We start from the raw sequence: 27,956 nt of genomic DNA, 5'->3' as shown, positions 1-27,956 counted from the left end.
TCTATAAATATATTAAACAACCACGGTGACATCACACATCCTTGTCTAAGGCCTACTTTTACTGGGAAAAAATTTCCCTCTTTTCTACATACTCTAACTTGAGCCTCACTATCCTCGTAAAAACTCTTCACTGCTTTCAGTAACCTACCTCCTACACCATACACTTGCAACATCTGCCACATTGCCCCCCTATCCACCCTGTCATACGCCTTTTCCAAATCCATAAATGCCACAAAGACCTCTTTAGCCTTATCTAAATACTGTTCACTTATATGTTTCACTGTAAACACCTGGTCCACACACCCCCTACCTTTCCTAAAGCCTCCTTGTTCATCTGCTATCCTATTCTCCGTCTTACTCTTAATTCTTTCAATTATAACTCTACCATACACTTTACCAGGTACACTCAACAGACTTATCCCCCTATAATTTTTGCACTCTCTTTTATCCCCTTTGCCTTTATACAAAGGAACTATGCATGCTCTCTGCCAATCCCTAGGTACCTTACCCTCTTCCATACATTTATTAAATAATTGCACCAACCACTCCAAAACTATATTCCCACCTGCTTTTAACATTTCTATCTTTATCCCATCAATCCCGGCTGCCTTACCCCCTTTCATTTTACCTACTGCCTCACAAACTTCCCCCACACTCACAACTGGCTCTTCCTCACTCCTACAAGATGTTATTCCTCCTTGCCCTATACACGAAATCACAGCTTCCCTATCTTCATCAACATTTAACAATTCCTCAAAATATTCCCTCCATCTTCCCAATACCTCTAACTCTCCATTTAATAACTCTCCTCTCCTATTTTTAACTGACAAATCCATTTGTTCTCTAGGCTTCCTTAACTTGTTAATCTCACTCCAAAACTTTTTCTTATTTTCAACAAAATTTGTTGATAACAGCTCACCCACTCTCTCATTTGCTCTCTTTTTACATTGCTTCACCACTCTCTTAACCTCTCTCTTTTTCTCCATATACTCTTCCCTCCTTGCATCACTTCTACTTTGTAAAAACTTCTCATATGCTAACTTTTTCTCCCTTACTACTCTCTTTACATCATCATTCCACCAATCGCTCCTCTTCCCTCCTGCACCCACTTTCCTGTAACCACAAACTTCTGCTGAACACTCTAACACTACATTTTTAAACCTACCCCATTCCTCTTCGACCCCATTGCCTATGCTCTCATTAGCCCATCTATCCTCCAATAGCTGTTTATATCTTACCCTAACTGCCTCCTCTTTTAGTTTATAAACCTTCACCTCTCTCTTCCCTGATGCTTCTATTCTCCTTGTATCCCATCTACCTTTTACTCTCAGTGTAGCTACAACTAGAAAGTGATCTGATATATCTGTGGCCCCTCGATAAACATGTACATCCTGAAGTCTACTCAACAGTCTTTTATCTACTAATACATAATCCAACAAACTACTGTCATTTCGCCCTACATCATATCGTGTATACTTATTTATCCTCTTTTTCTTAAAATATGTATTACCTATAACTAAACCCCTTTCTATACAAAGTTCAATCAAAGGGCTCCCATTATCATTTACACCTGGCACCCCAAACTTACCTACCACACCCTCTCTAAAAGTTTCTCCTACTTTAGCATTCAGGTCCCCTACCACTATTACTCTCTCACTTGGTTCAAAGGCTCCTATACATTCACTTAACATCTCCCAAAATCTCTCTCTCTCCTCTGCATTCCTCTCTTCTCCAGGTGCATACACGCTTATTATGACCCACTTCTCGCATCCAACCTATATTTGTCTAACCTATTTTTATGTTAACCAAGTAATAGCTTTTATGTCCTTTTACTCATGTACGAGTTAATTGCTCTACCCTATTGTATTACTACTACTACTACAACTTATGTCACTACTATTACTACTACTACCACTAGTATTGCACCTCACTCTGAGCCTATATATACCCTTTGTGTCCATGTTCTGTTTGTAACGGCTTGACAAAGCTCCTGGAGAGCGAAACGTTGCCACAATAAAATGTCACATTAGTTGCACTTGTGTCCTTTTACTTTACAACCCTGCTGAACTGGTTAAGAGTGGACGTGTCAGCAGATGGGTCTATGAAAGATGAGGGGAATGTATGAGTGTATAGTTATACCAATGCTCTTATATGCGTGTGAAACATGGGTGGTGAATGTTGCAACAAGGAGAAGGCTGGAGGCATTAGAGATGTCATATCTGAGGGCAATGTGTGGTGCTAATATAATGCAGAGAATTTGTAGTTTGGGAATTAGGAGGAGGTGTGAGATTACCAAGACTATTATCCAGTGGGCTGAGGAGGGGTTGTTGAGGTGGTTTGGACATGTAGAGAGGATGGAATGAAATAGAATGACTTTGAGAGCGTATAAATCTGTAGTGGAGGGAAGGCGGGGTAGGGGTTTGCCTAGGAAAGGTTGAAGGGAGGGGGTAAAGGAGGTTTTGTGTGTGAGGGGCTTGGACTTCCAGCAAGCATGCATGAGCGTGTTAGATAGGAGTGAATGGAGGCAAATGGTTTTCAGAACTTAACGTGCTGTTGGAGTGTGAGCAAGGTAACTTATATGAAGGGATTCAGAGAAACCGGCAGGCCGGACTTGATTCCTAGAGATGGGAAATATAGTGCTGACACTCTGAAGGAGGGGTGTTAATGTTGCAGATTTATAACTGTAGTGTAAGTGCGCCTCCTGCAAAAGACAGTGATGGAGTGAATGATGAAAGTTTTTCTTTTTTGGGCCACCCTGTCTTGGTGGGGGATGGTCGCTGTGTTAATAAATAATAAATATACCTATATCTCTGTGTTGTAAAAGAGTAAATTAGTAGCAAATACAAAAGTTAGGGAATTATTTTGTCTGATATTAAAAATTTTCAGAGCAAGAATGCATAGAATTTTCAGTACAGTATACAATAAAATTTAAATAATTCAGAAACTTGATAGATTTATGTAGATTATAGAGGCAAATTTAAATGTGTCCCGTTTCATTTTTAAGGAACTCATTTTTACACACTGGATGCCAAATGTTATGACTGAGCCTTTGTGACTCCTTTACTCATCCTCCTCCTTGCCCCTTCCCTCCCCCCCTCCCCCCAAAAAATAATAAATAAATTGTCTAAATCATTGCAGCCATAAAAAGTAGTGAACATATAACAGCTAGATTGGTATTATATGTGAGGCATCCACTGTGAGATTGGGTACCTCAGATTTTCTGTTCCTATCATATGTTCAATTATACTGTACTTGATTAACCATTTGTGATATACAGATGAGTAATATGTATAAATTCTCTTAATTGCATTGTTTCTAGCATCTGTACACATTTCTTGATACTTGCTACCTTCTTGCATATATGTAATTTCTTTTATTCTGTCACTTCATATATCTTAGATTTGTTTTACAGTATTTATTTTTTTCTTTATAATGTGTGTTTCTTTATCCAGGAGGTGCAACCTAATGGGGAAGTAAAAGACAAAGTTACTGCTTTTATAGTGGAAAGAGGGTTTGGGGGTGTGAGCAGCAGCACTCCAGAAGACAAGATGGGGATCAGAGGATCAAACACATGTGAGGTGAGAATACTAACTTTCATTTTCATTATTCATTATTTATTTTAATGTTTTAGGCTATCTTAAGTAAACTGATGATCAGAGGGGACCATGTGACTGCGTCTTTTCTCAGTCATATCCGAGATGCATTGTCCCACTCCATGACAAAATGACTTTATATGAGCCTTTAATCCAAATTCAGTATTCTACGAACTTGAATGCATTATTCTGACACGCTCTCTTCACAAAATAATAATCAGCATCATCAGCAGTGGGTTTAGTTGTAGAGGATAATTCACTTTTTATAAATATAATAGAAAGTACAGTACATACCATACTTACATTAACTGTATAATGAATTTTAATTTCAATCCATTTTATTGTTAAGATTGATAACAAATTATAATAAGGTGTGAAATTTAGAAACCTCACCTTTCAAGTCACCTGTTCTCTACTCCCTGTATATATTGTTCAACCTGACTAAAGAAATTGTAATAACATGATTGCAAACAAATCACAAAACAGGTGAGGCTCAGACTCAAGCCCAGTGAATCCTAAAACTCACAAGCCAAAGTTTTAGGACTCACTTGTGGTGGGTTCAAGCCTCACTCATTCTTCGATTTGTCCCATCTATTCATTGTTCTTGTTATGTATCCCTCTAAATGCAGTATATAGTCATCTTTCTCGCATTCATGGGATACATTCCTGAAATTGGTGCTAAATACTGTACAGTGGAACCTCTACTTAAGAGTTTAATCTGTTCCATGACCTTGCTCACATCAGGATTTGCTCGTTTGCAGTAAATTTTCCTCATTTAAATTAATTGAAATGGAATTAATTCATTCCAGTGGAATTCCAGGCATGAGAAAATACGTCAATAATTTCCCTAATATCAACTCTACGGCTTATTTATCTGTCACAGTTCATGTAGTATGACATAATAAATAATATTAATAACACAGAAACATGATATATACACTAGAATGAATAAAATACATGTTACTACATATGTGGCTAGTGGTGGTGACAGTGGCCATTGTTGTTGTTGGGGTTTATAGGGCCACCACAGCAGCCATTCCTCCTCCTGACTACATGTGTAGAGAACCTAGGATAACCCAAAAAAAGTCAGACAGGGTGACTTATAAGTGCTACGCTCTTAATTCTACATTTAATTGCTACACTCTTAATGCTACACTTTGCCACTGCTGCTTCATGTTGTCTGCCACTGTTGCTTCATGTCTGCCACTGCTGCTTCATGTTGTCTGCCACTGCTACCTCGTGATGTCTGCCACTGCTGCTTCATGTTGTCTGTCACTGCTACCTCATGTTGTCTGCCACTGCTGCTTCATGTCTGCCACTGCTGCTTCATGTTGTCTGGCACTGCTGCTTCATGTTGTCTGCCACTACTGCTTCATGTCTGCCACTGCTGCTTCATGTTGTCTGCCACTGCTGCTTCATGTTGTTTGCCACTGCTACCTCATGATGTTTGCCACTGCTACCTCATGATGTCTGCCACTGCTGCTTCATGTTGTCTACCACTGCTACCTCATGTTGTCTGCCACTGCTACCTTATGTTGTCTGCCACTGCTGCTTCATGTCTGCCACTGCTACCTCATGATGTCTGCCACTGCTGCTTCATGATATCTGCTGCTTCTGCTTCATGTCTGCCACTGCTGCTTCATGTTGTCTGGCACTGCTGCTTCATGTTGTCTGCCACTGCTACTTCATGATGTCTGCTCCCACTTTTGCTTGCGTGATGAAGAGCTTTCCAGTCGAACAGGTATTGGATGGTGATGTCATTTGCCTACTCTTGAACATCGCCAAAGAATCAAGCATTTCTGCTACTTTGAGCTCAATTTCCAGGTACTTTCTGTCATGAAACCAATCAAAATCGTATCTATTTTTGTAGTATATCTTCCATTCTATCAACAGAGACGAAAAAAAAATGAGAATACAACCATCAAAACCATACGAAAATATACCGTTAATGGGAGGCTAATGGCTGAGAAGTGAACTTGTTATTTATGGTCCAATTTCTTTCATTTTTGGTGTACGCTAAGAAGCATCTTTCCATCATTCATTGCCCAAGTTTCAGTAAGATAGTCCAACAAACAACTGAGATCCAATTCCCTAGATCAAGAGCAAGAGCCCCTCACCAGTATCAAGGAACCTCCCTTGAGGCCCGCTCTCGTCTGGAAATTTTGCTCGTGTCTGGAAGCAAAAAATCGACCGAGCAACTGCTCGTATCTGGAAAAACTTGCACATGGATGCACTCGTAAGTAGAGGTTCCACTGTATAAATAAAATCATGATCTGTATAAAGTGAAAACATGTGGAAAAATAGGGTTATGTTCTTTACACCTCCAAAACAAGCCATTATTTATTAACTTTCCTAATTTATCAGAAATAATAGTTTTCATGCATTACAGCATAGATGTCATTGCCTGTAGATCTGGAAGTGTGCAGAGAGATTTGGTGTGGACCTGTACAGTATTTTTAAAAAACATGTGACAGGCAGTATCAAGCACCAATGCCTTTACCTACTACCACCTTGGGCTTCAGGAAAGCTAATTGTTAATTCACTTTAATATGTGTTTCTTCCACTGAAAATAGGTAGGGGATTCCTTCCCAGAAAATGGGTAGGGCTCAATATAGCACAGATGTGGTTGCCCTCAAAATTCCCACTACCAACTGGGCCTCAGTCAAAATTATGACCTGACTACACAACCTTCTCATGTCAGAGAGGCTTAAGAGTCCAAAGAAAAACTTGATCATACCTTAAATTCTGGTTGTTGTTTCTTCTTTCTTTCTTTCAACACACCGGCCGCATCCCACCGAGGCGGGGTGGCCCAAAAGGAAAAACGAAAGTTTCTCCTTTTACATTTAGTAATATATACAGGAGAAGAGGTTACTAGCCCCTTGCTCCCGGCATTTTAGTTGCCTCCTACAACACGCATGGCTTACGGAGGAAGAATTCTGTTCCACTTCCCCATGGAAGTAAGAGAAAATAAACAACAAGAACAAGAACTAGTAAGAAAATATTAGAAAACCCAGAGGGGTGTGTGTATATATATGCTTGTACATGTATGTGTAGTGTGACCTAAGTGTAAGTAGAAGTAGCAAGACATACCTGAAATCTTGCATGTTTATGAGACAGAAAAATGGACACCAGCAATCCTACCATCATGTAAAACAATTACAGGCTTCCGTTGTACACTCACTTGGCAGGACGGTAGTACCTCCCTGGGCGGTTGCTGTCTACCAACCTACTACCTATAATAAATATATATATATATATACATACACATACACATACATACACATATACATATATACATATATACATATATATACACATACACACATATATACATATATATATTTCCACCATCACACTGGCCGACCCCCACCAAGGCAGGGCGGCCCGAAAAAGAAAAACCCCCACCACCACTCACCCCACCACCGTCCCGCCAGAAGGGCGCCCCACACTACAGCTCCCAAACTGCAACACTAACACCCCTCCCCCAGAGTGCAGGCACCGCACCTCCCATCTCCAGGACCCAAGTCCGGCCCGCCGGCCTCCCCGAACCCCCCCACAAATGCCACCCCGCCCACACCCCAACAGCACGTCAAGCACCAAAAACCACCCGTCTCCACTCACTCCCACCAAACACGCCCACGCACGCCCGCCGGAAGCCCAAGGGTTAATGTTTATACAGTACCTGTACAAACATGTAGCAGGCAATATCAGCTGCAGTTACCATTGCCTGCTGTCAATATCAGTAAAATAATCCACATTTCCTTAACAAAATTGTATCAGTAGTTACTGCTGTTGGTTGATATGTAAGTGTACGGAAAGACCTAGAGATGGCTCCTGCTCCTTCCTTCCTTCCAGCCCAGATTTATACACCCTATTGATCATTCTATTCTGCTCCATCCTCTCAGTGCTCAAACCACCTTAACAACCCTCATTAGCCCTCTGAAGTATATCACTGGTAACCCAACACAGTTCTCTAATCTCTGAAATCTGCATAATATGCACACCACACGTTGCCTTCAAACATAACATCACCACACCCTCCTCACTGCAACTCTAAAAGCTAATGCCTCCCACCCATTGAAAAATGTTGATGCTGTTATACTCTAGTACATTCCCTGTTTTGCCTCCAGAGATAAAAATTCTTCCATTCCACAGATGCCTAAAACCACCTACCGATTTTTTTTCCTCGTTTATTCTGTGGTTCATCTTATCTGCATAGACCCATTGCTGGCATGTCCTTGTCCAAATATCAAATACATCCACTTCCCCAATCTGATATTCATCTGTCACTGCCTCTGCTATGTTACTCTTATCACCTTCCTCCTTTCTATGTTCATTTTTAATTTACCTCTTTACATACAATCCCAAATTCATCCACCAACCTTGCAACTTCTCTTCAAAATCTTCCAAAAGAACTGTGTCATCAGCAAAGAGCAACTGAGACAACTCCCAGTTTGTGTGTGATCCATCATCATTTTGCACCTTCCCCAACACCTTAGGATTCGTTGAAAAAACTTTTTCCATTTTCCTCAGGTGTATGCTCAGCATCTGTTTGTTTGTAATATTGTAATATCAAGTGTTTAAAAGATTGTATCTCATCCTCAGATACACTTTGAGAACACTCCAGTGCCAATTGAAAATGTACTTGGAGAGATTGGGGGAGGCTTCAAGGTGGCCATGAACATCCTCAACTCAGGGCGCTTTTCAATGGGCAGCTCTGGTGCAGGTTTGTTGCCATCATCCCTCATCATCTATGGAAGGGTATTGTACTGTATTTTTTCTTTAACCCTTTCACTGTCGGTCCCGTAATATTATGGCTTGCAGGCCAGTGTTGGTCCTGTAATACTATGCCAAAATTCTAGCGCCTTCAAATCTGATGAGAGAAAGCTGGTAGGCCTACATGTGAGAGAATGGGTCTGTGTGCTCAGTGTGCTCAGTATAAAAAGTCCTGCAGCACACAGTACATAATGAAAAAAAAAACTCCAACTGTGTTTTTGGTTTAAAACACCAACTTTGCGGTGTATTTTTTGTATGGTATTTATGGTTGTATTCTCGTTTTCTTGGTCTCATTTGATAGAATGGAAGATATATTACAGAAATAGAGATGATTTTAATCTGCTTTCTGAATAAAAGTACCTTGAAATTGAGCTCAAATTAGCAGAAATGTTTGAGTTTTGCCAATGTTCAAGAGTAAACAAATCACGCCACACGTACAATACGCATCAACTGGTGGGTCTAATATGCTTTCACAAATGTGCTGATATTATTTATACCATTTTTACAATGATGCAGTAGTCTGCATAACAGTAAATCTTCTATTTTTTGTGTGAATAAATATGAAAAATGGAAAGCAAGTGTAATATAAGGGGGCCGGGAGACATCTGATGAACAGAGAAAATGCTATTTTAGAGCTAGGAATGTTTGCTTTGTTAATTCTGGACCCTGTTTTGAAATTGGCCTTGAATTGTTTATGAAATTGACCAAATTACCAATTTCTGATCACTTTATTGGGTAGTTGAAATTGGTAAATGGGCGGTTTATTGTACTCAGTCGAAAGAACAAATGGAGTTCTAGCGAATTAGCTAAGAATTTGGTCGACTGGAATAATGGAATTGGCCGAAAATGGGGCTCAAAGTGGGGAAAATCAATGATGCGTAAATATTGCCTAGACCACTAACGTCATGAGAGCGTAATTTCATAAGTTTTCCATCAAATTTCATACTTTTGGTGTCATTACAATTGGGAAAAATTCTCTATCATTTCACAAGAAAAAATAATTTTTTTGAAAATTTTTTGACACTAGGAGCAGGGGTCTCAACAGTGAAAGGGTTAAACAATATGTGTATTTTATGATGCATGTAATTCTAACAACTGGGTAACAGAACTTTAAATATTACATTTATTTCATTAGTACTCTAGTTTTTTTTTTTTTAACAAGTTGGCCGTCTCCCACCGAGGCAGGGTGACCCAAAAAGAAAGAAAATCCCCAAAAAAGAAAATACTTTCATCCTCATTCAACACTTTCACCTCACTCACACATAATCACTGTTTTTGCAGAAGTGCTTAGAACACGACAGTTTAGAAGCATATACGTATAAAGATACACAACATATCCCTCCAAACTGCTAATATCCCGAACCCCTCCTTTAGAGTGCAGGCATTGTACTTCCCATTTCCAGGACTCAAGTCCGGCTATATAAAAATAACCGGTTTCCCTTAATCCCTTCACTAAATATTACTCTGCTCACACTCCAACAGATCGTCAGGTCTCAAATACCATTCGTGTCCATTCACTCCTATTGAACACGCTCACGCACGCCTGCTGGAAGTCCAAGCCCCTCGCCCACAAAACCTCCCTTAGCCCTTCCTTCCAACCTTTTCGAGGACGACCCCTACCCCACCTTCTTTTTCCTACAGATTTATACGCTCTCCATGTCATTCTACTTTGATCCATTCTCTCTAAATGACCAAACCACCTCAGCAACCCCTCTTCAGCCCTCTGACTAATACTTTTATTAACTCCACACCTTCTCCTAATTTCCACACTCCGAATTTTCTGCATAATATTTACACCACACATTGCCCATAGACAGGACATCTCCACTGCCTCCAACTGCCTCCTTGCTGCTGCATTTGCAACCCAAGCTTCACACCCATATAAGAGTATTGGTACTACTACACTTTCATACATTCCCTTCTTTGACTCCATAGATAACGTTTTTTGTCTCCACATATACCTCAACGCACCACTCACCTTTTTTCCCTCATCAGTTCTATGATTAACCTCATCCTTCATAAATCCATCCGCCGATACGTCAACTCCCAAATATCTGAAAACATTCACTTCTTCCATACTCCTCCTCCCCAATTTGATATCCAATTTTTCTTTATCTAAATCATTTGATACCCTCATCACCCTACTCTTTCCTATGTTCACTTTCAACTTTCTACCTTTACACACACTCCCAAACTCATCCACTAACTTTTGCAATTTTTCTTTAGAATCTCCCATGAGCACAGTATCATCAGCAAAAAGCAACTGTGTCAATTCCCATTTTGTTTTTGATTCCCTATACAGTGGACCCCCGCATAACGATTACCTCCGAATGTGACCAATTATGTAAGTGTATTTATGTAAGTGCGTTTGTACGTGTATGTTTGGGGGTCTGAAATGGACTAATCTACTTCACAATATTTCTTATGGGAACAAATTCGGTCAGTACTGGCACCTGAACATACTTCTGGAGTGAAAAAATATCGTTAACCAGGGGTCCACTGTAATTTAATCCCACCCCTCTCCCGAACACCCTAGCATTTACTTCTTTTACAACTCCATCTATAAATATATTAAACAACCATGGTGACATTACACATCCCTGTCTAAGACCTACTTTTACTGGGAAGTAGTCTCCCTCTCTTCTACACACCCTAACCTGAGCCTCACTATCCTCATAAAACCTCTTTACAGCATTTAGTAACTTACCACCTATTCCATATACTTGTAACATCTGCCACATTGCTCCCCTATCCACTCTATCATATGCCTTTTCTAAATCCATAAATACAATAAAAACTTCCCTACCTTTATCTAAATACTGTTCACATATATGCTTCAATGTAAACACTTGATCTACACATCCCCTACCCACTCTAAAACCTCCTTGCTCATCCCCAATCCTACATTCTGTCTTACCTCTAATTCTTTCAATTATAACCCTACCATACACTTTTCCTGGTATACTCAGTAAACTTATTCCTCTATAATTTTTACAATCTCTTTTGTCCCCCTTCCCTTTATATGAAGGGACTATACACACTCTCTGCCAATCCCTAGGTACCTTCCCCTCTTTCATACTTTTATTAAACAAAAATACCAACCACTCCAACACTATATCCCCCCCTGCTTTTAACATTTTTGTCATGATCCCGTCAGTTCCAGCTGCTTTACCCCCTTTCATTCTACATAATGCTTCACGCACCTCTCCCATACTCACATCCTATTCTTCTTCACTCCTAAAAGATGGTATACCTCCCTGGCCAGTGCATGAAATTACCGCCTCCCTTTCTTCTTCGACATTTAAAAGTTCCTTGAAATATTCTCGCCATCTACCCAAAACCTCCATCTCCCTATCTACAAACTCCCCTACTAGAATTAATAAAAAATAGTAACCTCAGTATAGTACAGTATACAGTAGGGCCCCACTTATATGGCAGGTTAGGTTCCAGGCTACCACCGTAAAGTGGAAATCATCATAAAGTGGAACATTCTTTTTTTCCACATAAATGCATATAAATGCTAGGTAACATGTTTACACTAACATATATTAAGTTAAGAATAGAACTAGAAAAGTAAAATAGACATATAGTACACTCATTACTTACCTTAAAATATTTGTAGTCCTAATGTAGGGTGAGATGATTAGTATTTATAGTAAGAAATCAGGTGTCCTAGGTATGGTAGCTAGCCAGGCCACCCCACCCCATCCACTTAACATTTAAAGCATCCTAGAGTGATAAAATGCATATTCAGTTCACTCATTACTTACCTTAAAATATTTCTAGTCTTAACCCTTTCACTGTCGGTGACTTATAGGTATGGCTTACAAGCCAGTGTTGGTAATGTATTAATACCCCAAAATTCTAGCAGCTTCAAATCTAGCAGGAGACAGCTGGTAGACCTACATGTGAGAGAATGGGTCTGCATGGTCAGTGTGCACAGTATAAAAGAAATCCTTCAGCACACAATGCATAATGAGAAAAAAAACTCTGACCGTGTTTTTGGATTAAAATGCCGACTTTGAGGTGTATTATGGATGGATCGTCATTTTCTTGGTATCATTTGATAGAATGGGAAATATATTAAAGAAATAGAGATGATTTTATTGGTTTCACAATGAAAAATACCTTGAAATTGAGCTCAAAGTAGTGGATGTTCAAGAGTAAACAAATGACGTCACCATCCAATATCTGTCCAGCTGGCCAGTCTAATACGTAGTCGCAAATGGGTTGACATTATTTATACACTTATATAATAATGCAGTAGTCTGCATAACAGTAAATCTTCTATTTTTTGTGTGAATAAAAATTCAAAATGGAAAGCAAGAGTAATATAAGAGGGGCCTGGAGACATGACTAATAAACAGAGAAAATGTTATTTTAGTGCCAGAAATGTCTGCATTGTTTATTCTGGGCCCTATTTTGAAATTGGCATCTTTGAAATTTGCATGAAATTGGCCAAATTGCCAATTTCTGACCATTTTATTGGTTAGTTGAAATAGGTAAATGAGCAGTTTCTTGTACTCATTCAGTAGAACAAATGGAGTTCTAGAGAAATAGCAATGAGTTTGGTCGACTGGACCAATGGAATTGGCCGAAAATGGGGCTCAAATTGGGCAAAATCGCCAATTCGTATATATTGCCAAGACCACTAATTTTGCGAGAGCATAATTCCGTGAGTTTTCCATCAAATTTCATACTTTTGCTGTCATTACCATCAGGAAAAGATTCTCTATCATTTCATAAGAAAAAAAATTTTTTTGTTTTTTTAAATTCTTCAACATTGAGAGTGAGTTTAGGATCAGGGCTCTCGACAGTGAAAGGGTTAATGTAGGGTGAGAGGTGAGTAAGTGAGATAAAACGAATAAACGAGAGAGAGAATGAGTAAATGAGAGAGAGAGGACAGAGATGCAGAGGAATGTAAACAAATACACATTTGTATTATGATAATAATAATAATAACACAGTGGACCCTCCCTTTTCGTTGGGCTCTGTTTTCACGAATTTCGGTTATCGCCAACTTTTTTCGTAAAAATATTGGCTCAGTTTTCATTACTTTCCTCCGATCTTGTTGGTGGTACAGAACATGTCTGAGTGTGCCTGCAAGCACACAACCTCCCACACACATATTCCGAGGCAGTGTTGCTTTGTTTCTCGGTGAGTGACCATTATCCTGCAAGGTCATGGGAAACATTTCGTAATAATTCATTCTTTTTTGCATCTCTTTATTTTGTGTGACTGCTAAATAAGCCACTATTGGCCCAAACACAGCTGCTAGTGCCAATCCTTTGGTAAAGAAGGTGAGAAACATGATAGAATTTAAGAAAAATATTGTAGAAAAATACGAAAGTGGTGGTGGTAGAGGGTGGGAGTGATAGTGGTAGTGATGGTGGTAGAGGGTGGTAGTGATGATGGTAGAGGGTGGTAGTGACAAAAAAACGCACAGTACCGTGACTGGAACGATAGACAAATAACCTGCACATAGAAGAGAGGAGCTTACGACGACGTTTCGGTTCAACTTGGACCATTTACAAAGTCACACCACTGAAAAGGAGAGGGAGGGGTATATATAGCTAGGAGGTGGTGGTAGTAGTAGTAATAGTAGTGGAGGTAGAAGGTAGTAGTAGTAGTGGGGGAGGTAGTAAGAAGGAGGAGCCAGTCAAATAGTACTAAGAAAGAGGAGCACTGCGAGGGAGCTAGGTACCCACAGAGGGTAAGAACAAGAACACAGAGGGGGGAAAAATAAATATAGAAGGAACAAATACACAAGGCAGAAGAAAGACAACCCAAAGGAGAAAAAGGAAAGAGGAAAGGGGAAGAGGGAGAAGGAGAAAAAGGAGGAGGTCGTATGCTCCTCTCTTCTATGTGTGGGTTATTTGTGTATAGGGTGGTAGTGGTTGTGATGGTGGTAGAGGGTGGTAGTGGTTGTGATGGTGGTAGAGGGTAGTAGTGGTTGTGATGGTGGTAGAGGGTGGTAGCAGTTGTGGTGGAGGGTGGTAGTGGTTGTGATGGTGGTGGAGGGTGGTAGTGGTTGTGATGGTGGTAGAGGGTGGTAGTGATTGTGGTAGAGGGTAGAGCTGCAAGAGCTCTCTGGACAGTTTTTTTTTGTGTGTGTGACAGGGGTCCAGTGACTCATAAGCTGGTCCTAGTACCATTAAAAAACAGAGAAGGGAAGTAACCCAGGATAAGGACTTCGTACCTGAAGTCTTTATGGAAGGGGATTCCCCTCCCAAACAGTAATCAGTCCTCCCTGTCTTCCATATGCCAACAAGAGTCTTCAGTAAAAGTAAGTGTGATGTTAAATGTTCATTTATACATGTTATTAGTGCTTTATAATATATTTGTCATTCTTTTCTGTATATAAATCTGTAATCTCTAAAAAAATATTTTTTCTTAATACTTTTGGGAGTCTGGAATGGATTAATTGGATGTACATTATTTCTTATGGGGAAAATCGTTTCAGTTATTGTCAATTTCACATTTTGCCAGACTCTGGAATGGATTAATGATGAAAAGGGAGGGTCCACTGTAATGATAATAATAATAATAATAATAAATACAGTATTGTTTAGCTTCCAACACAATGCAAGCATGCACTCTCTCTGTCTCTCTCTCTGTCTCTGTCTCTCTGTCTCTGTCTGTCTCTCTCTCTCTCTCTGTCTCTGTCTCTGTCTCTCTCTCTCTCTGTCTCTGTCTCTCTGTCTCTGTCTCTCTGTCTGTCTCTCTCTCTCTCTGTCTCTCTCTCTCTGTCTGTCTCTCTCTCTGTCTCTCTCTCTCTCTCTCTGTCTCTCTCTCTGTCTCTCTCTCTCTCTCTCTGTCTCTCTCTCTGTCTCTCTCTCTGTCTCTGTCTCTCTCTGTCTCTGTCTCTCTCTGTCTCTGTCTCTCTCTCTCTCTGTCTCTCTCTCTCTCTGTCTCTCTCTCTCTCTGTCTCTCTCTCTCTCTGTCTCTCTCTCTCTCTCTCTCTGTCTCTCTGTCTCTCTCTCTCTCTGTCTCTCTCTCTCTGTCTGTCTCTGTCTGTCTGTCTCTCTCTCTCTCTCTCTCTCTCTCTCTCTCTTTTACACAGGGTTTGACAAGGTTAAGGATCCCTAGCTTTATTGACAAGCTATTTACAGGTTAAGGATTCCTAACTTTATTGGCAAGCTAAGAACTGTTACCTACATCAGCTCATTTGAAAGCATTTTTATTGTTATGAGACATACAAGTAGGGAACAGGATGAAGTTGGAGCCATCTGTGGGCCAGCATTTTCATTTGATCAACTGACTTTATCTCGTTGACATCAGTATGCTGTATGAATGTGTTCCATACTCGAGTCATCCTGGGTATATAGGATCTCAGATGGAGTGAAATTCTGGAGAAGGGTACAGCCAGAGTGAAGTTGCTGCTTTCTGCCCGTCTTGTGGCATAAAAGCTTGTTTCACGCTGTCCTCAAAGTGGATCCAAGTGTGGTACTTTGACAATATTGGCCTTGTACATAACAGTAAGGCCACCCACATCCCTCCTATGTTGAAGGCTCTGCTGAAATGACAGATCTATCCAGGATGGGTCCAGGCGAGAGATGAGACGTCTTGCTCTGTTCTCTACTCTGTCAAGCAGTTGCAGATGACAGGGGAAGCAGGCAAACCAAGAAAGTGGAGCATACTCAAGGTGCGAGCGTACTTGTGCCTTGTACAGAATCTTGCAACCCCTACTGTCAAGTAGATGCGAGATACGGCGAAGTGCTGTAAGCTTCCTGGCTGCCTTGTTTGCAAGATATAGAACATGGTTCTTCATGGTTAGTTTGGAGTCAAATATCACCCCAAGGTATATCAACTTCTTCTCCAGGTGCCAACACCCTCCCATTCATCCTTACTACTGCACCAGCATTTCCAGCATGGTGCCTAGAGACGATCATCATTTGCGTTTTCTCAGGTGCAAATGTTACTTGCCATCTATTTCCCCAAGCTGATATAGCTCTCAGCTGGTGATTGATGTAGCTTAGAGCAGCTGGCATTTCTTCTCTTGGATAAGTGAATGTCAGTGTACAGTCGTCTGCATATGCATGTGATTCTGGGATGAGATGAAGAAGGTCGTTGAAGTAGACATTCCATAACAGTGGACCCAGCACACTTCCTTGTGGAACGCTTGCCCCAATAGGATGTCTTGCTGATTCCGTTCCATTGAGGACTACACTTAGAGATCTACCATGAAGGTAATCACTGAGGAGACATAGCGTAGAGCCTGCAATTCCCAGTGCTTGAAGTTTTGCTAAGAGGCCCTGGTGCCACACCCGGTCGAAAGCGCCAGCAATGTCCAGTGCTACCACACAGCTGACTTTGGATTCATCCAGTGACTGGTGCCACTTAGTGGAGAGGTTTAACAACAGATCAGCAGCAGAGTAACCTTTCCTGAAGCCATATTGACGATCACAAAGTAGTGAGTGGTAGTCAAAAAAATCTGTCATTTGTCTTGAGATTATTGTCTCAAGGATCTTACCAGTGATTGACAGGAGTGACACTGGTCTGTGGTTGCTGATTTCTGCTCTGCTCTTCTTTTTGTGAACAGGGACTACATTTGCCTCTTTCCATGGAGAGGGCCATTTGCACTGTACTAGGCAGTGCTGAAAGATGCGAGTTAGAGGTGCTGCTAGCTGGTCTGCACATCTTCTCAACAATCTTGGGCTCAACTTGTCTGGGCCCACAGCCTTTTCTTGGTCAAGTGATTTAAGAAGGAAATGCACCTCCTCCTGCCTTATTGTCACCCCTGACAGTTTTGACACAGTTCTTGCAGCTAGCCAAGGAGGGTCCCTTGCTGGATCAGGAACTTGCATTTTGGTAGCAAAGTGTTCAGCAAAGAGGTCCGCTTTCTCTTGACTACTAGTAGAGGTGGTCCCATCCTGTCGATTTAGAGGTGGAATAAGTTCATCAGGCAGATAACCTTGTCTGTCCTTGACCAGGGACCACCAGGTTTTGGAGCCTACCCTACCTGATGCTAACTTTCTTTTAGTGTCCAACTCCCATTTAGCAATGGCCCACTTTTGAACATCACCCATATGCCTACAGGCTTGCATGTGCAAGTTCCTGTTATAGGTGGTAGGATGTCTCTTATACCTTCGCCATGCTTTGTACTTAGCAGTAGCAGCCTCTCTACAACGAAAGCCAAACCAAGGCTGATCTGTAGGCTTTGTCACATATTGCCGGTGAGGAATGTGTTCTTGTTGCAGATTAAGGATGTGTCCAGTGAAGGCTTTCACTTGGTTGTCAACATCCCCCTGGAGAAGAGCATTCCAGTCGGTGGTGGCGAGCTCAGAGCAAAGGGCTGGCCAATTACCTCTTTCCCATAGCCAGGTTGTGCGTGTGGACTCCTCACCTCGTTCTGTTGGGATCTTAAGTGTGGTAAAAACAGCCTTGTGGTCAGACGATCCAACGTACCCGAGGGGTTGACAAGTGACTATGCCTTCTGCCAGATCACTCACTACTGGGTCAAGGGAGGAGCCAGAGATATGAGTAGGGAAATCAACAAAGTTTCTCATGTCAAACACTGCAAGAAGGTCATCAAAGTCCCTCTGTATAAGGTACTGGTTGAGGTCACCAACAATTATAATATGTTGACAGTTGTGTTGTAGCAGAAGGGAGTCAATATTTTCCATTAGGAAGTTGATAGGGTCTGCATGTTGCCACTGAGGTCTGTACATTGCACATGCTAGTACAGAGGTACTAGTGTTTATACAGAGCTTGAAGAACATCATTTCAAGATGTGTAGGGGTGGCAACATCTATGTGCTGTGCATGAACACTTTTAGAGAAGCACACAGCAACACCACCTCCTTGCCCTTGCCTGTCTCTTCTCATCCATGAGGTGTAGCCAGCAATTCTTGCAAAATTTTCTGGAGTCCTGTCATCCAAAAATGTTTCAACAACAGCTATCATGTCGGGACGTCGAGTGTTCACAAAGCTATGTGTGAGCTCTCCAACATTAGTAATGAAACCTCTAATGTTGGCCGACAGGATGCTGATAGACTGGCTCTCTCTCTCTCTCTCTCTCTCTCTCTCTCTCTCTCTCTCTCTCTCTCTCTCTCTCTCTCTCTCTCTCTCTCTCTCTCTCTCTCTCTCTCTCTCTCACTCTCACTCTCACTCTCACTCTCACTCTCACTCTCTCTTACTCTCTCTCTCTCTTACTCTCTCTCTCTCTTACTCTCTCTCTCTCTTACTCTCTCTCTCTCTTACTCTCTCTCTCTCTTACTCTCTCTCTCTCTTACTCTCTCTCTCTCTTACTCTCTCTCTCTCTTACTCTCTCTCTCTCTTACTCTCTCTCTCTCTCTTACTCTCTCTCTCTCTTACTCTCTCTCTCTCTTACTCTCTCTCTCTCTTACTCTCTCTCTCTCTTACTCTCTCTCTCTCTTACTCTCTCTCTCTCTTACTCTCTCTCTCTCTCTTACTCACCCCACGTTACCTCCAGTAATATTATTGTGTACACATTTTCTTAAGTGTTGAACTAGAGAAAACGTTATTCTTTCCGACGACTGGAAAAACATCTCATATTTATGTTAATTTATTCTACTGTGGGGTGCATTTATCATGTTTATATGTTATGTAGCATGATTATTATATAATTCTGAAAAAATATCATAGATGGATTATTGAAAATGTGTATATTAACGTAATAACAACATTTAATGTGCCTCAGAGTGATTATCATTGCATATTATTATTACATATTATCATTATTAACCCTTTGACTGTTTTGGTCGTATATATACGTCTTATGCGCCACTGTTTCGGACGTATTTATACGCGTAAATTCTAGCAGCTTCAAATCAAGCAGGAGAAAGCTGGAAGGCCCACATGTGAGAGAATGGGTCTGTGTGGTCAGTGTGCACCACATAAAAAAAATCCTTCAGCACGCAGTGCATAATGAGAAAAAAAACTGACCGTTTTTTCGGATTAAAATACCGACTTTGAGGTGTATTTTCGTATAGTATTTATCATTGTATTCTCATTTTCATGGTCTCACGTGATAAAATGGAAAACATATTACAGAAATAGAGATAATTTTGATTAGTTTCATGATGAAAACAACCTTGAAATTGAGCTCAAAGTAGCGGAAATGTTCGATTTTTACCAATGTTCAGGAATAAGCAAATCACACCACACGTCCAATACAAGTCAACTGGGGAGTCTAATATTCTTTCGCTAGTACACTGATATTATTTATACCATTTTTACAATAATGCAGTAGTCTGCATAACAGTAAATTTTGTATTTTTTGTATGAATAAAAAATCAAAATAGAAAGCAATAGTAATGTAAGAGGGGCCTAGAGACATGACTAATGAACAGAGGATATGTTATTTTAGTGCCATGAATGTCTACATTGTTTATTCTGGACCCTATTTTGAAATTGGCATCTTTTTTAATTTGCATGAAATTTGCCAAATTGCCAATTTCTGACCACTTTATTGGGTAATTCAGATTAGTAAATGGGCGGTTTCTTGTACTCAACTGATAGAAAAAATGGAGTTCTAAAGAAATAGCTATGAGTTTGGTCAACTGGAACAACAGAATTGGCCAAAAACAGGGCTCAAAGTTGGCGAAATCGCCGATGCGTATATGTTGCTGAAACCGCTAACTTCGCGGGAGCGTAATTCCATGAGTTTTCGGCCAAATTATGTACTTTTGGTGTCATTACCATCGGGAAAAGATTCTCTATCATTTCATAAGAAAAAAAAAATTTGTTTTTTTTTTTCCAAAAATTTTGCGTTATAGAATAACAGTTTCAGTAAGAGGCTTGCAACAGTCAAGGGGTTAATATGGTATCCTCAAGACTAATAAGATACTCTTAGTGATTTTAATGTGTACCTGTATGCCAGCACTGTGTGTAAGTTTATTGAGATACAGGTACACATAAGTACTTATAATTATCAGAGTATGAGTATTGGAGTGTGAGCAAAGTAACATTTATGAAGGGATTCAGGGAAACCGGCAGGCCGGACTTGAGTCCTGGAGATGGGAAGTAGTGTCTGCACTCTGAAGGAGGGGTGTTAATGTTGCAGTTTTATAAACTGTAGTGTAAAGCACCCCTCTGGCAAGACAGTGATGGAGTGAATGATAATGAAAATTTTTCTTTTTTGGGCCACCCTGCCTTGGTGGGAATCGGCCGATGTGTTAATAAAAAAATATATATACGTATATAAAACATGAAATAACTCTAAAACACTGGAAATTTTGGAAAGTTTCCAGACATAAGGAGAAATGTGGTGCTCACGGAGAATGTAAACAAACCAGGTGGGGCGCGGTGACTGTATTAGAAAGACAGGTGGGGGGAGCTGTAGAGTGAATTTTGGTCATAATTTGAAAAAAGCGAAACGCCATAAAGCGGAGCCCTATTGTATACAGTGGACCCTCGCCTAACGAACGCATCACATAACGTTAAATCCGCCTAGCAATACATTTTAGCGCTAAAAACTCGCCCAACAGAATTCGTTCCGTTCGAGACGCTTCCACGTGTGGCCTGAGTGCGCCAGTGTTTACAAGCCAGCCACCGTGGCCGCATCCAAACATACAATCGGAACATTTCATATTATCACAGCTTTTTAGTGATTGCACCTGCAAAATAAGTCACCATGGGCCCCAAGAAAGCTTTTAGTGCCAACCCTGTGATAAAAAGGGTGAGAATTAGTATGGAAATTAAGAAAGATTTTGAAGGGTTTGGGGCTAACCCTGAGATACCTATGCCATTTGTGGAATCCATTGTGCCTACTTCAAAGATTAAGGAAATGTGTGCAAAGTGGGTTGAACTGCAAACCTTTATGGATGAAAATCACCCTAACACAGCTATTGCAAGCCGTGCTGGTGACTATTACAATGACAATGTTATGGCCCATTTTAGACAAATCTTAAAGGAACGGGAGGTACAGAGCTCTATGGACAGATATGTTGTGCGACAGAGGTCCAGTGACTCTGAGGCTGGTCCTAGTGGCATTAAAAGAAGAAGGGAAGTAACCCCGGAAAAGGACTTGACACCTCAAATCCTAATGGAAGGGGACTCCCCTTCTGAACATTAACACCATCCAGACTCTCCCCTCCTCCCATCCCATCAGTCATCACCAGATCTTCAATAAAGGTAAGTCTCATGTAATTGTACATGTCTTCTTTAGTTTGTGTGTATTAAAATTAATATTTCATGTGGTAATTTTTTTTTTTGTTCATACTTTGGGGTGTCAGGAACGGATTAATTTGATTTCCATTATTTCTTATGGGGAAAATTAATTCGGCCAACAATAATTTTGCCTAACGTTGAGCTCTCAGGAATGGATTAATATCGTTAGGCGAGGGTCCACTGTATATGTATGGGGGTACCTTGAGTTTCGAACAGCTCCCAACACGAACAATTATGTAAGTGTATTTTTGTATTATGGGAACAAATTTGTTTGGTAACAGCATTCGAACAGACTTCTGGAACAAATTATGGCCGAAACTTGAGGTACCACTGTATTTATCACACTGTATTAACATGAAGAATTTCTTTCCTACAGGGATTATGAAGAAGATGATAGGTTGGTCAATGGAACATGCCGTAACCCGGAAACAGTTTGGGCATCACCTCTCTGAATTTGCTTTAATTAAGGAAAAGTTTGCACGCATGAGTGTTGCTGTTTATGCCATGGAGTCTATGGCATACATTACAGCTGGAGTCTTAGATAGTCACAAAAATGCTGATTGTTCAGTAGAAGCAGCTATTGTTAAGGTAAGAGGTTCTCTGCTCTGCACATGCTATCTTGTCAGTCTAGTTCTTAGAAAATAAATAAATGTAATGGCTGTCTGTTCATATTTTAATAAAGTGATTTAAGAGATGGTTATGAAGATGTATAGTGTTTGCATGTTTTGTATGAAAGGAAGATCATTAACTGTAAAAAATATAGGATGGTAAGAACTGAAGGTTTCTGAATTCATCGGTGAGCAAAGTACAGTAGGGCCTCACTTATATGGCAGGTTAGGTTCCAGGCTACTGCCGGAAAGCAGACATCGCTGGAAAGCAGAACACCATTTTATCCACATAAATTCATATAAATGCCAGGCAACAAGTTAACACTAACTTATATTAAGTTAGTAGTAGAACTAGTCATTAAAAAACACAAAAACTAAAATAAATACACACAGCATTCGTTACTTACCTTAAAATATTTGTCGTCTTAATGAAGGGCGAGAGGTGAGTAGTACTTATTGGTAAGAAGTCAAGTGTAGATAGCCCTGGCTCCCCATCCCAAACTTAATATATGATACTTAAAGCAGCCCAGAGAGATAAAATATACATACAATACACTCATTATTTACCTTAAAATATGTGTATTCTTAATGTAGGATGAGAGGTGAGAAGTATTTGTAAGAAGACAGGTGTAGGTAGCCAGTAGATGTAGCCTGCATGGGCTACAGAGCTACACCTATGGTGCCCTACCTACATACCTATACAGTATTTAATGCAGCCCAGAGCCATATTATTACAATTGACATACCTTGTTCACTGAGTTTAATCGTTTCTAACAACTACCTTTAGATGCCATCATAAACGAAAGGAGAGGTGATGAGAATTCATGCCAAGAATTGTAAACAAAAGTGGGAATGACTGGGCCAAACACAGATTCATACACGTTTTCTCTGGTGCTTGTCCAGAGAAAACATGATGTTTTCCCTTCACCCGGCTACCACACCTCCATAGCATATAAACATAGCATGTTTATATGTTATGTAATGTGTTTCTTATGTAGTTTTGAAAATATCATAGATGGATTAATGAAAATGTCTATATTAACATAAAATAAGACATTTAATGTGCCCAAGAGTGATTATTATTATGTAGTATAACTATGGTGTTAAGACTAGAGGGACACTCTTAGTGACTTCAATGTGTACCTTCACACCAGCACAGTTTGTAAGTATATTTAGGTACAGGTACACATAAGTATAATTATCAGAGTACATACATATAAAATATGCAATAACTGTAAAACACTTGAAATTTTGGAAAGTTTCCAGACATAATAGAGAGATGTGCTCACGGAGAATGTAAACATACTGGATGGGGCGCGCTGTATTAGAAAGACAGGGAGCCGTATAGCGAGTTTTGGTCATAATTTTAAATCGCCATATTAGTAGAACGCTGTAATGTGGGGCCCTACTGTAACAGGAAAGGGCAGGTGGTAGACCACAAGTACTTGTTTAAATATCAGTTTTAGTAAGGATCTGGAATTGGATGCTATGTCAATACCTATTTGTAATTACCTACTGTGTTAAGTTTGCAGTAGAGAAATTACTGGGTTAGAACAAAACTAAATCTTTTGTATCAGATGAAAGAAACAGAGAGAACAAAAAACTGGTCATGATATTGCTAGAAACCCCAAATAGTTCTACACATGTTGATGAGTTTGGTAGGGTATGTAAAGCAAGAAAATTAAAGATGAATATAGGAAAGAGTAAGGTGATGAGGATAACAAAAAAAAAATAGGTAACAGAAGATCGGATATTAGATTGGAGGAGGTGAATGGGAGTGGACGTGTGAGCAGATGGTTCTATAAAAGATGAGGTGAATCATAAAATTGATGAGTGGGAAAAAGGTAAGTGGTGCACTGAGGAGTCTGTGGACACAAAGAACTTTATCCATGAAAGCAAAGAAGGGAATGTATGAGATTATAGTTATACCAATGCTCTTACATGGGTGGGAGGCATGGGTGGTGAATGTTCCAACAAGGAGAAGGCTGGAGGCAGTGGAGATGTCATGTCTGAGGGCAATGTGTGGTGTGAATATGATGCAGAGAATCCGTAGTTTAGAGATTAGGAGGAGGTACGGGATTACCAAAACTATTATCCAGAGGGCTAAGGAGGGGTTACTGAGATTGTTCGGACTGTAGAGAGGAGGGAATAAAATAGAATGACTTTGTGAGTATATAAATCTGTAGTGGAGGGTAGGTGGGTAGGAGTTGGCCGCCTAGGAAAGGTTAGAAGGAGGGAGTAAAAGAGGTTTTGTGTGCAAGGGGCTTGGACTTCCACCAAGCATGTGTGAGCGTGTTAGATAGGAGCGAATGGAGACAGATGGTTTTCAGGACTTGATGTGCTGTTGAAGTGTGAGCAAGGTAACATTTATGAAGGTATTCAGGGAAACTGGCAGGCTGGACTTGAGTCCTGGAGATGGGAAATACAGTACCTGGACTCTAAAGGAACGGTGTTAATGTTGCAGTTTTATAACTGTAGTGTAAGCATGCCTCTGGCAAGACAGTGATGGAGTGAATGATGATGAAAGTTTTTCTTTTTCGGGCCACCCTTCCTTGGTGGGAAATGGCCGATGTGTTAAAAAAAATAAAATGTGTAAAATCTAAGTTAAGAAGTGTGTGTAGAATTAGACCATTAATCACAGGAGGTTCATACACTGATGATGAAAAAAAAATGAGCAAAATTCTAAAAGACCGATATGAATTAATGTTCAGCATTCATTTAAATGGAAGTACAGTGGAACCTTGGTTTTCGTTATTAATTTGTTCCAGAAAGTCTGATGAAAACTGAAGCAGTAGTTCCCATAAGAAATAATGTAACTCCAATTAATCCAATCCAGACACCCAAAAATATTAACAAAAAATACATTTTATAGAGAATAACTATAGTTTTACATACAGAAAACAATGAGAAATAAATACAAATGACTAGTGAAATGGATAAATGAACATTTAACATCACTTTTACCTTTTTTGTAGACTCTTGTTGGTGTCTGGAAGACAGTGAGGAGGGGAGAGGGAGGAGAGGTTATTATTTGGAAGGGGAATCCCCCTCTATAAGGACTTCAGGTATCAAGGCCCTATCTGGGGTTATTTCCCTTCTTTGTCTCTTACTGGCACTAGGACCAGCTTGAGAGTCACTGGACCCCTGTCGCACAAAAAAATCTGTCTAGAGAGGTCTGTTTCTGGTGTCTCTCTAAGATTTGCCTAAAATGGAACAAGGCATTGTCATTGAACATGTTGCAGACACAGCTTGCAACAGCTTTGTTAGGGTGATACTTCTCCCCAAAAACTTTGCAACTCATTCCACTTTGCACACGTGTCCTTAATCACTGAAGAAGGCACATTATCCCTTCTCTCTTCCTCCTCCTCTGAAGCAATTTCCTCAGCTGCAGTCACTTTTGTACTTTGCTATGAGTTCTTTCTTGAATTCTGTCATGTTTTTCACCTTCTATATCAAAGGGCTAGCACTCAGAACTTTCTTTGGCCCCATGGTGGCTTATTTAGCAGTCACACTCAATAAACAAGCACAAAAAGCAATGGATTACAGTGGACCCCCGCTTAACGATCGCCTCCCAATGCGACCAATTATGTAAGTGTATTTATGTAAGTGCGTTTGTACATGTATGTTTGGGGGTCTGAAATGGACTAATCTACTTCACAATATTCCTTATGGGAACAAATTCAGTCAGTACTGGCACCTGAACATACTTCTGGAATGAAAAAATATCGTTAACCAGGGGTCCATTGTATTACGAAATGTTATCTGAACGCGCGGGGTAATGTTCACTCAACGAGAAACAGTGCCAGACTGAGTCAGAACGTATGTGATGTTCTGTGTGGGCGCAGTAGGTGGATGTGTTTGGTGCGGACCACTGTCATCTCTGAAACCGAGTGGATGTACAAAAACTCAGACAAAATTTAGGTGAAAAAAGTCATCGAAAACCAAATCCTACAAAAACTAGGGCATATGAAAACCTAGGTTCCACTGTACAGGGGGCCCTCCACATTCACGAGGGTTAGGGAATCAAGAACCTCGCGAATCTTGAAAATTCACGAATGTTTGGTACGCAAATACGATGTAGGTACGCAAATACGATGTTGGTATGCAAATACGATGTAACGTTTGTGAATGTTTTGATGCGCAAATATTTATTTTTTGTTTTATTAACACATCAGCTGATTCCCACTAAGACAGGGTGGCCTGAAAAAGAAAAACTTTCATCATCATTCACTCCATCACTGTCTTGGCAGAGGGGTGCTTTACACTACAGTTATAAAAACTGCAACATTAACACCCCTCCTTCAGAGTGTAGACACTGTACTTCCCATCTCCAGGACTCAAGTCTGGCCTGCAAGTATATTGTAGGGAAATATAATGTAATAGCATTTACTTAGCCTAACAATACTACTTCGTTAACCTGTTGAACCTCGAGCAATCATGAAACGCACAAAAACATCGTAAAATATTGTATATACATGTATATGTTATGGTTTAATAACAAATAATGGGTCTGTGGGATTTCCATTTCTTTTTTGGTCTGAAATCCACACAAATAATGCTGATTCCATCTTAGACATTGCACTGTTTCTTACTTGTACACTTGCTTGGCTGAGGGAGGAGCAGTAGATGCTAGTACTGCCTTTATCTTTCCCTCATTTTTCATGATAGAGTGCACTGTGCTTTCATTTACGTTAAATAATTTTCCAATGGCAGAATTGCTCAAACAACCTGCTCTACACTTGTCTAGCAATTTCACCTTCTCCTCCAGGTTAATGACTTTCTTGGAGCATTTTCCTGTACTTTTTTCCCACATTTGTTTGATAAATATGATTGGGCAGCTAGGCATTCGCGAATGTTCAAAGCTCGCAAAAGTGCAGGGCTAGTGGTAGAGTGGAGAGTTCAGAAATTTTCTTCATTACCCCTCAAGGCAACATAGATCACATAACTGACATACATACATGCCCTGATGACTTTGAAAAAGAAATAGAAAATATGTCCACTCATGCAGCACCTAGAGTGGATTAATGGAATTCCTTATTTATGAAAGAGTGCAGAATACCTCTAGCATGAGCACTCAGTTTTCTTTAGAGGAAGAGTTTAGATATAGGCCTTAAAAAATGTGGATGTAGTTCTTTTGCATAAAGAAGGCAGTAAAACACTATCCAAAAATTACAGACCAGTAGCCCTAATGTCATGCATCATAAAAGTCTTTGAATGGGCGATGAGACATCAAATTACAAACTTTACAGAACTGCATAACCTACACAGCAAAACCAGTATAGATTTAGAGCAGAAAGATCATGCTTGTTACAGCTACTAAACCATTCTTGACAGACTTACAGAGGTGGATTTTGCAAAGACTTTTGATAAATGTAAACATTGAGTGATTACATATAAGTTGAGGGATTCTAGTATAACAGGGAAAGTAGGCAAATGTATTTTTAATTTTCTGACAAACAGAACACATTTAATAGTAGTTCAACAGGAAAATCCAGCATTAGCAAAGTAAATAGCTCAGTATCCCAAGGCATAGTCCTGGTGCCTTTACTGTTTTGTATCTTCATAGAGTACATAGATAAAATCACTCATCATGGTTTTGTATTATCATTTATAGATACTAAAATAAGCATGACAATCACCTCAGTAAGGGACACTAAAAAATTGTAGGATGATATAAACAGGATTTTTCATTGGGCAGTGGAGAATAACATGATATTCAGTAGTGACAATCTCCAATTGCTTAAATATGGAAAGAATGAAGAACTCAAGAGACACTGTATACAAAACACAAGGCCACCAAATAGAACAAAAGGAACATGTGATTTGGGTGTAATATTGTCAGCTGA

General features: G+C 40.1%; 1 protein-coding gene across 3 annotated transcripts in view; it reads left to right on the top strand.

The window, feature by feature from the left end:
* LOC128695765 (complex I assembly factor ACAD9, mitochondrial) overlaps positions 1-27,956 on the top strand; it is a 66,261-nt gene that overhangs the window by 26,238 nt on the left and 12,067 nt on the right. For all 3 annotated transcript variants that reach the window (XM_070093017.1, XM_070093018.1, XM_070093015.1), the window contains exons 6-8: positions 3,453-3,578; positions 8,199-8,319; positions 21,879-22,090. In XM_070093017.1, the coding sequence (XP_069949118.1) occupies positions 3,453-3,578; positions 8,199-8,319; positions 21,879-22,090 (459 nt within the window). The remainder of the gene's footprint in view (positions 1-3,452; positions 3,579-8,198; positions 8,320-21,878; positions 22,091-27,956) is intronic.

This window comes from Cherax quadricarinatus, chromosome 41, assembly GCF_038502225.1.
Source record: "Cherax quadricarinatus isolate ZL_2023a chromosome 41, ASM3850222v1, whole genome shotgun sequence".
In the NCBI taxonomy this organism is placed as follows: domain Eukaryota; kingdom Metazoa; phylum Arthropoda; class Malacostraca; order Decapoda; family Parastacidae; genus Cherax; species Cherax quadricarinatus.
The sequence above is the reverse complement of the archived record's forward strand: the minus strand, read 5'-3'. Positions and strand labels throughout refer to the sequence as shown.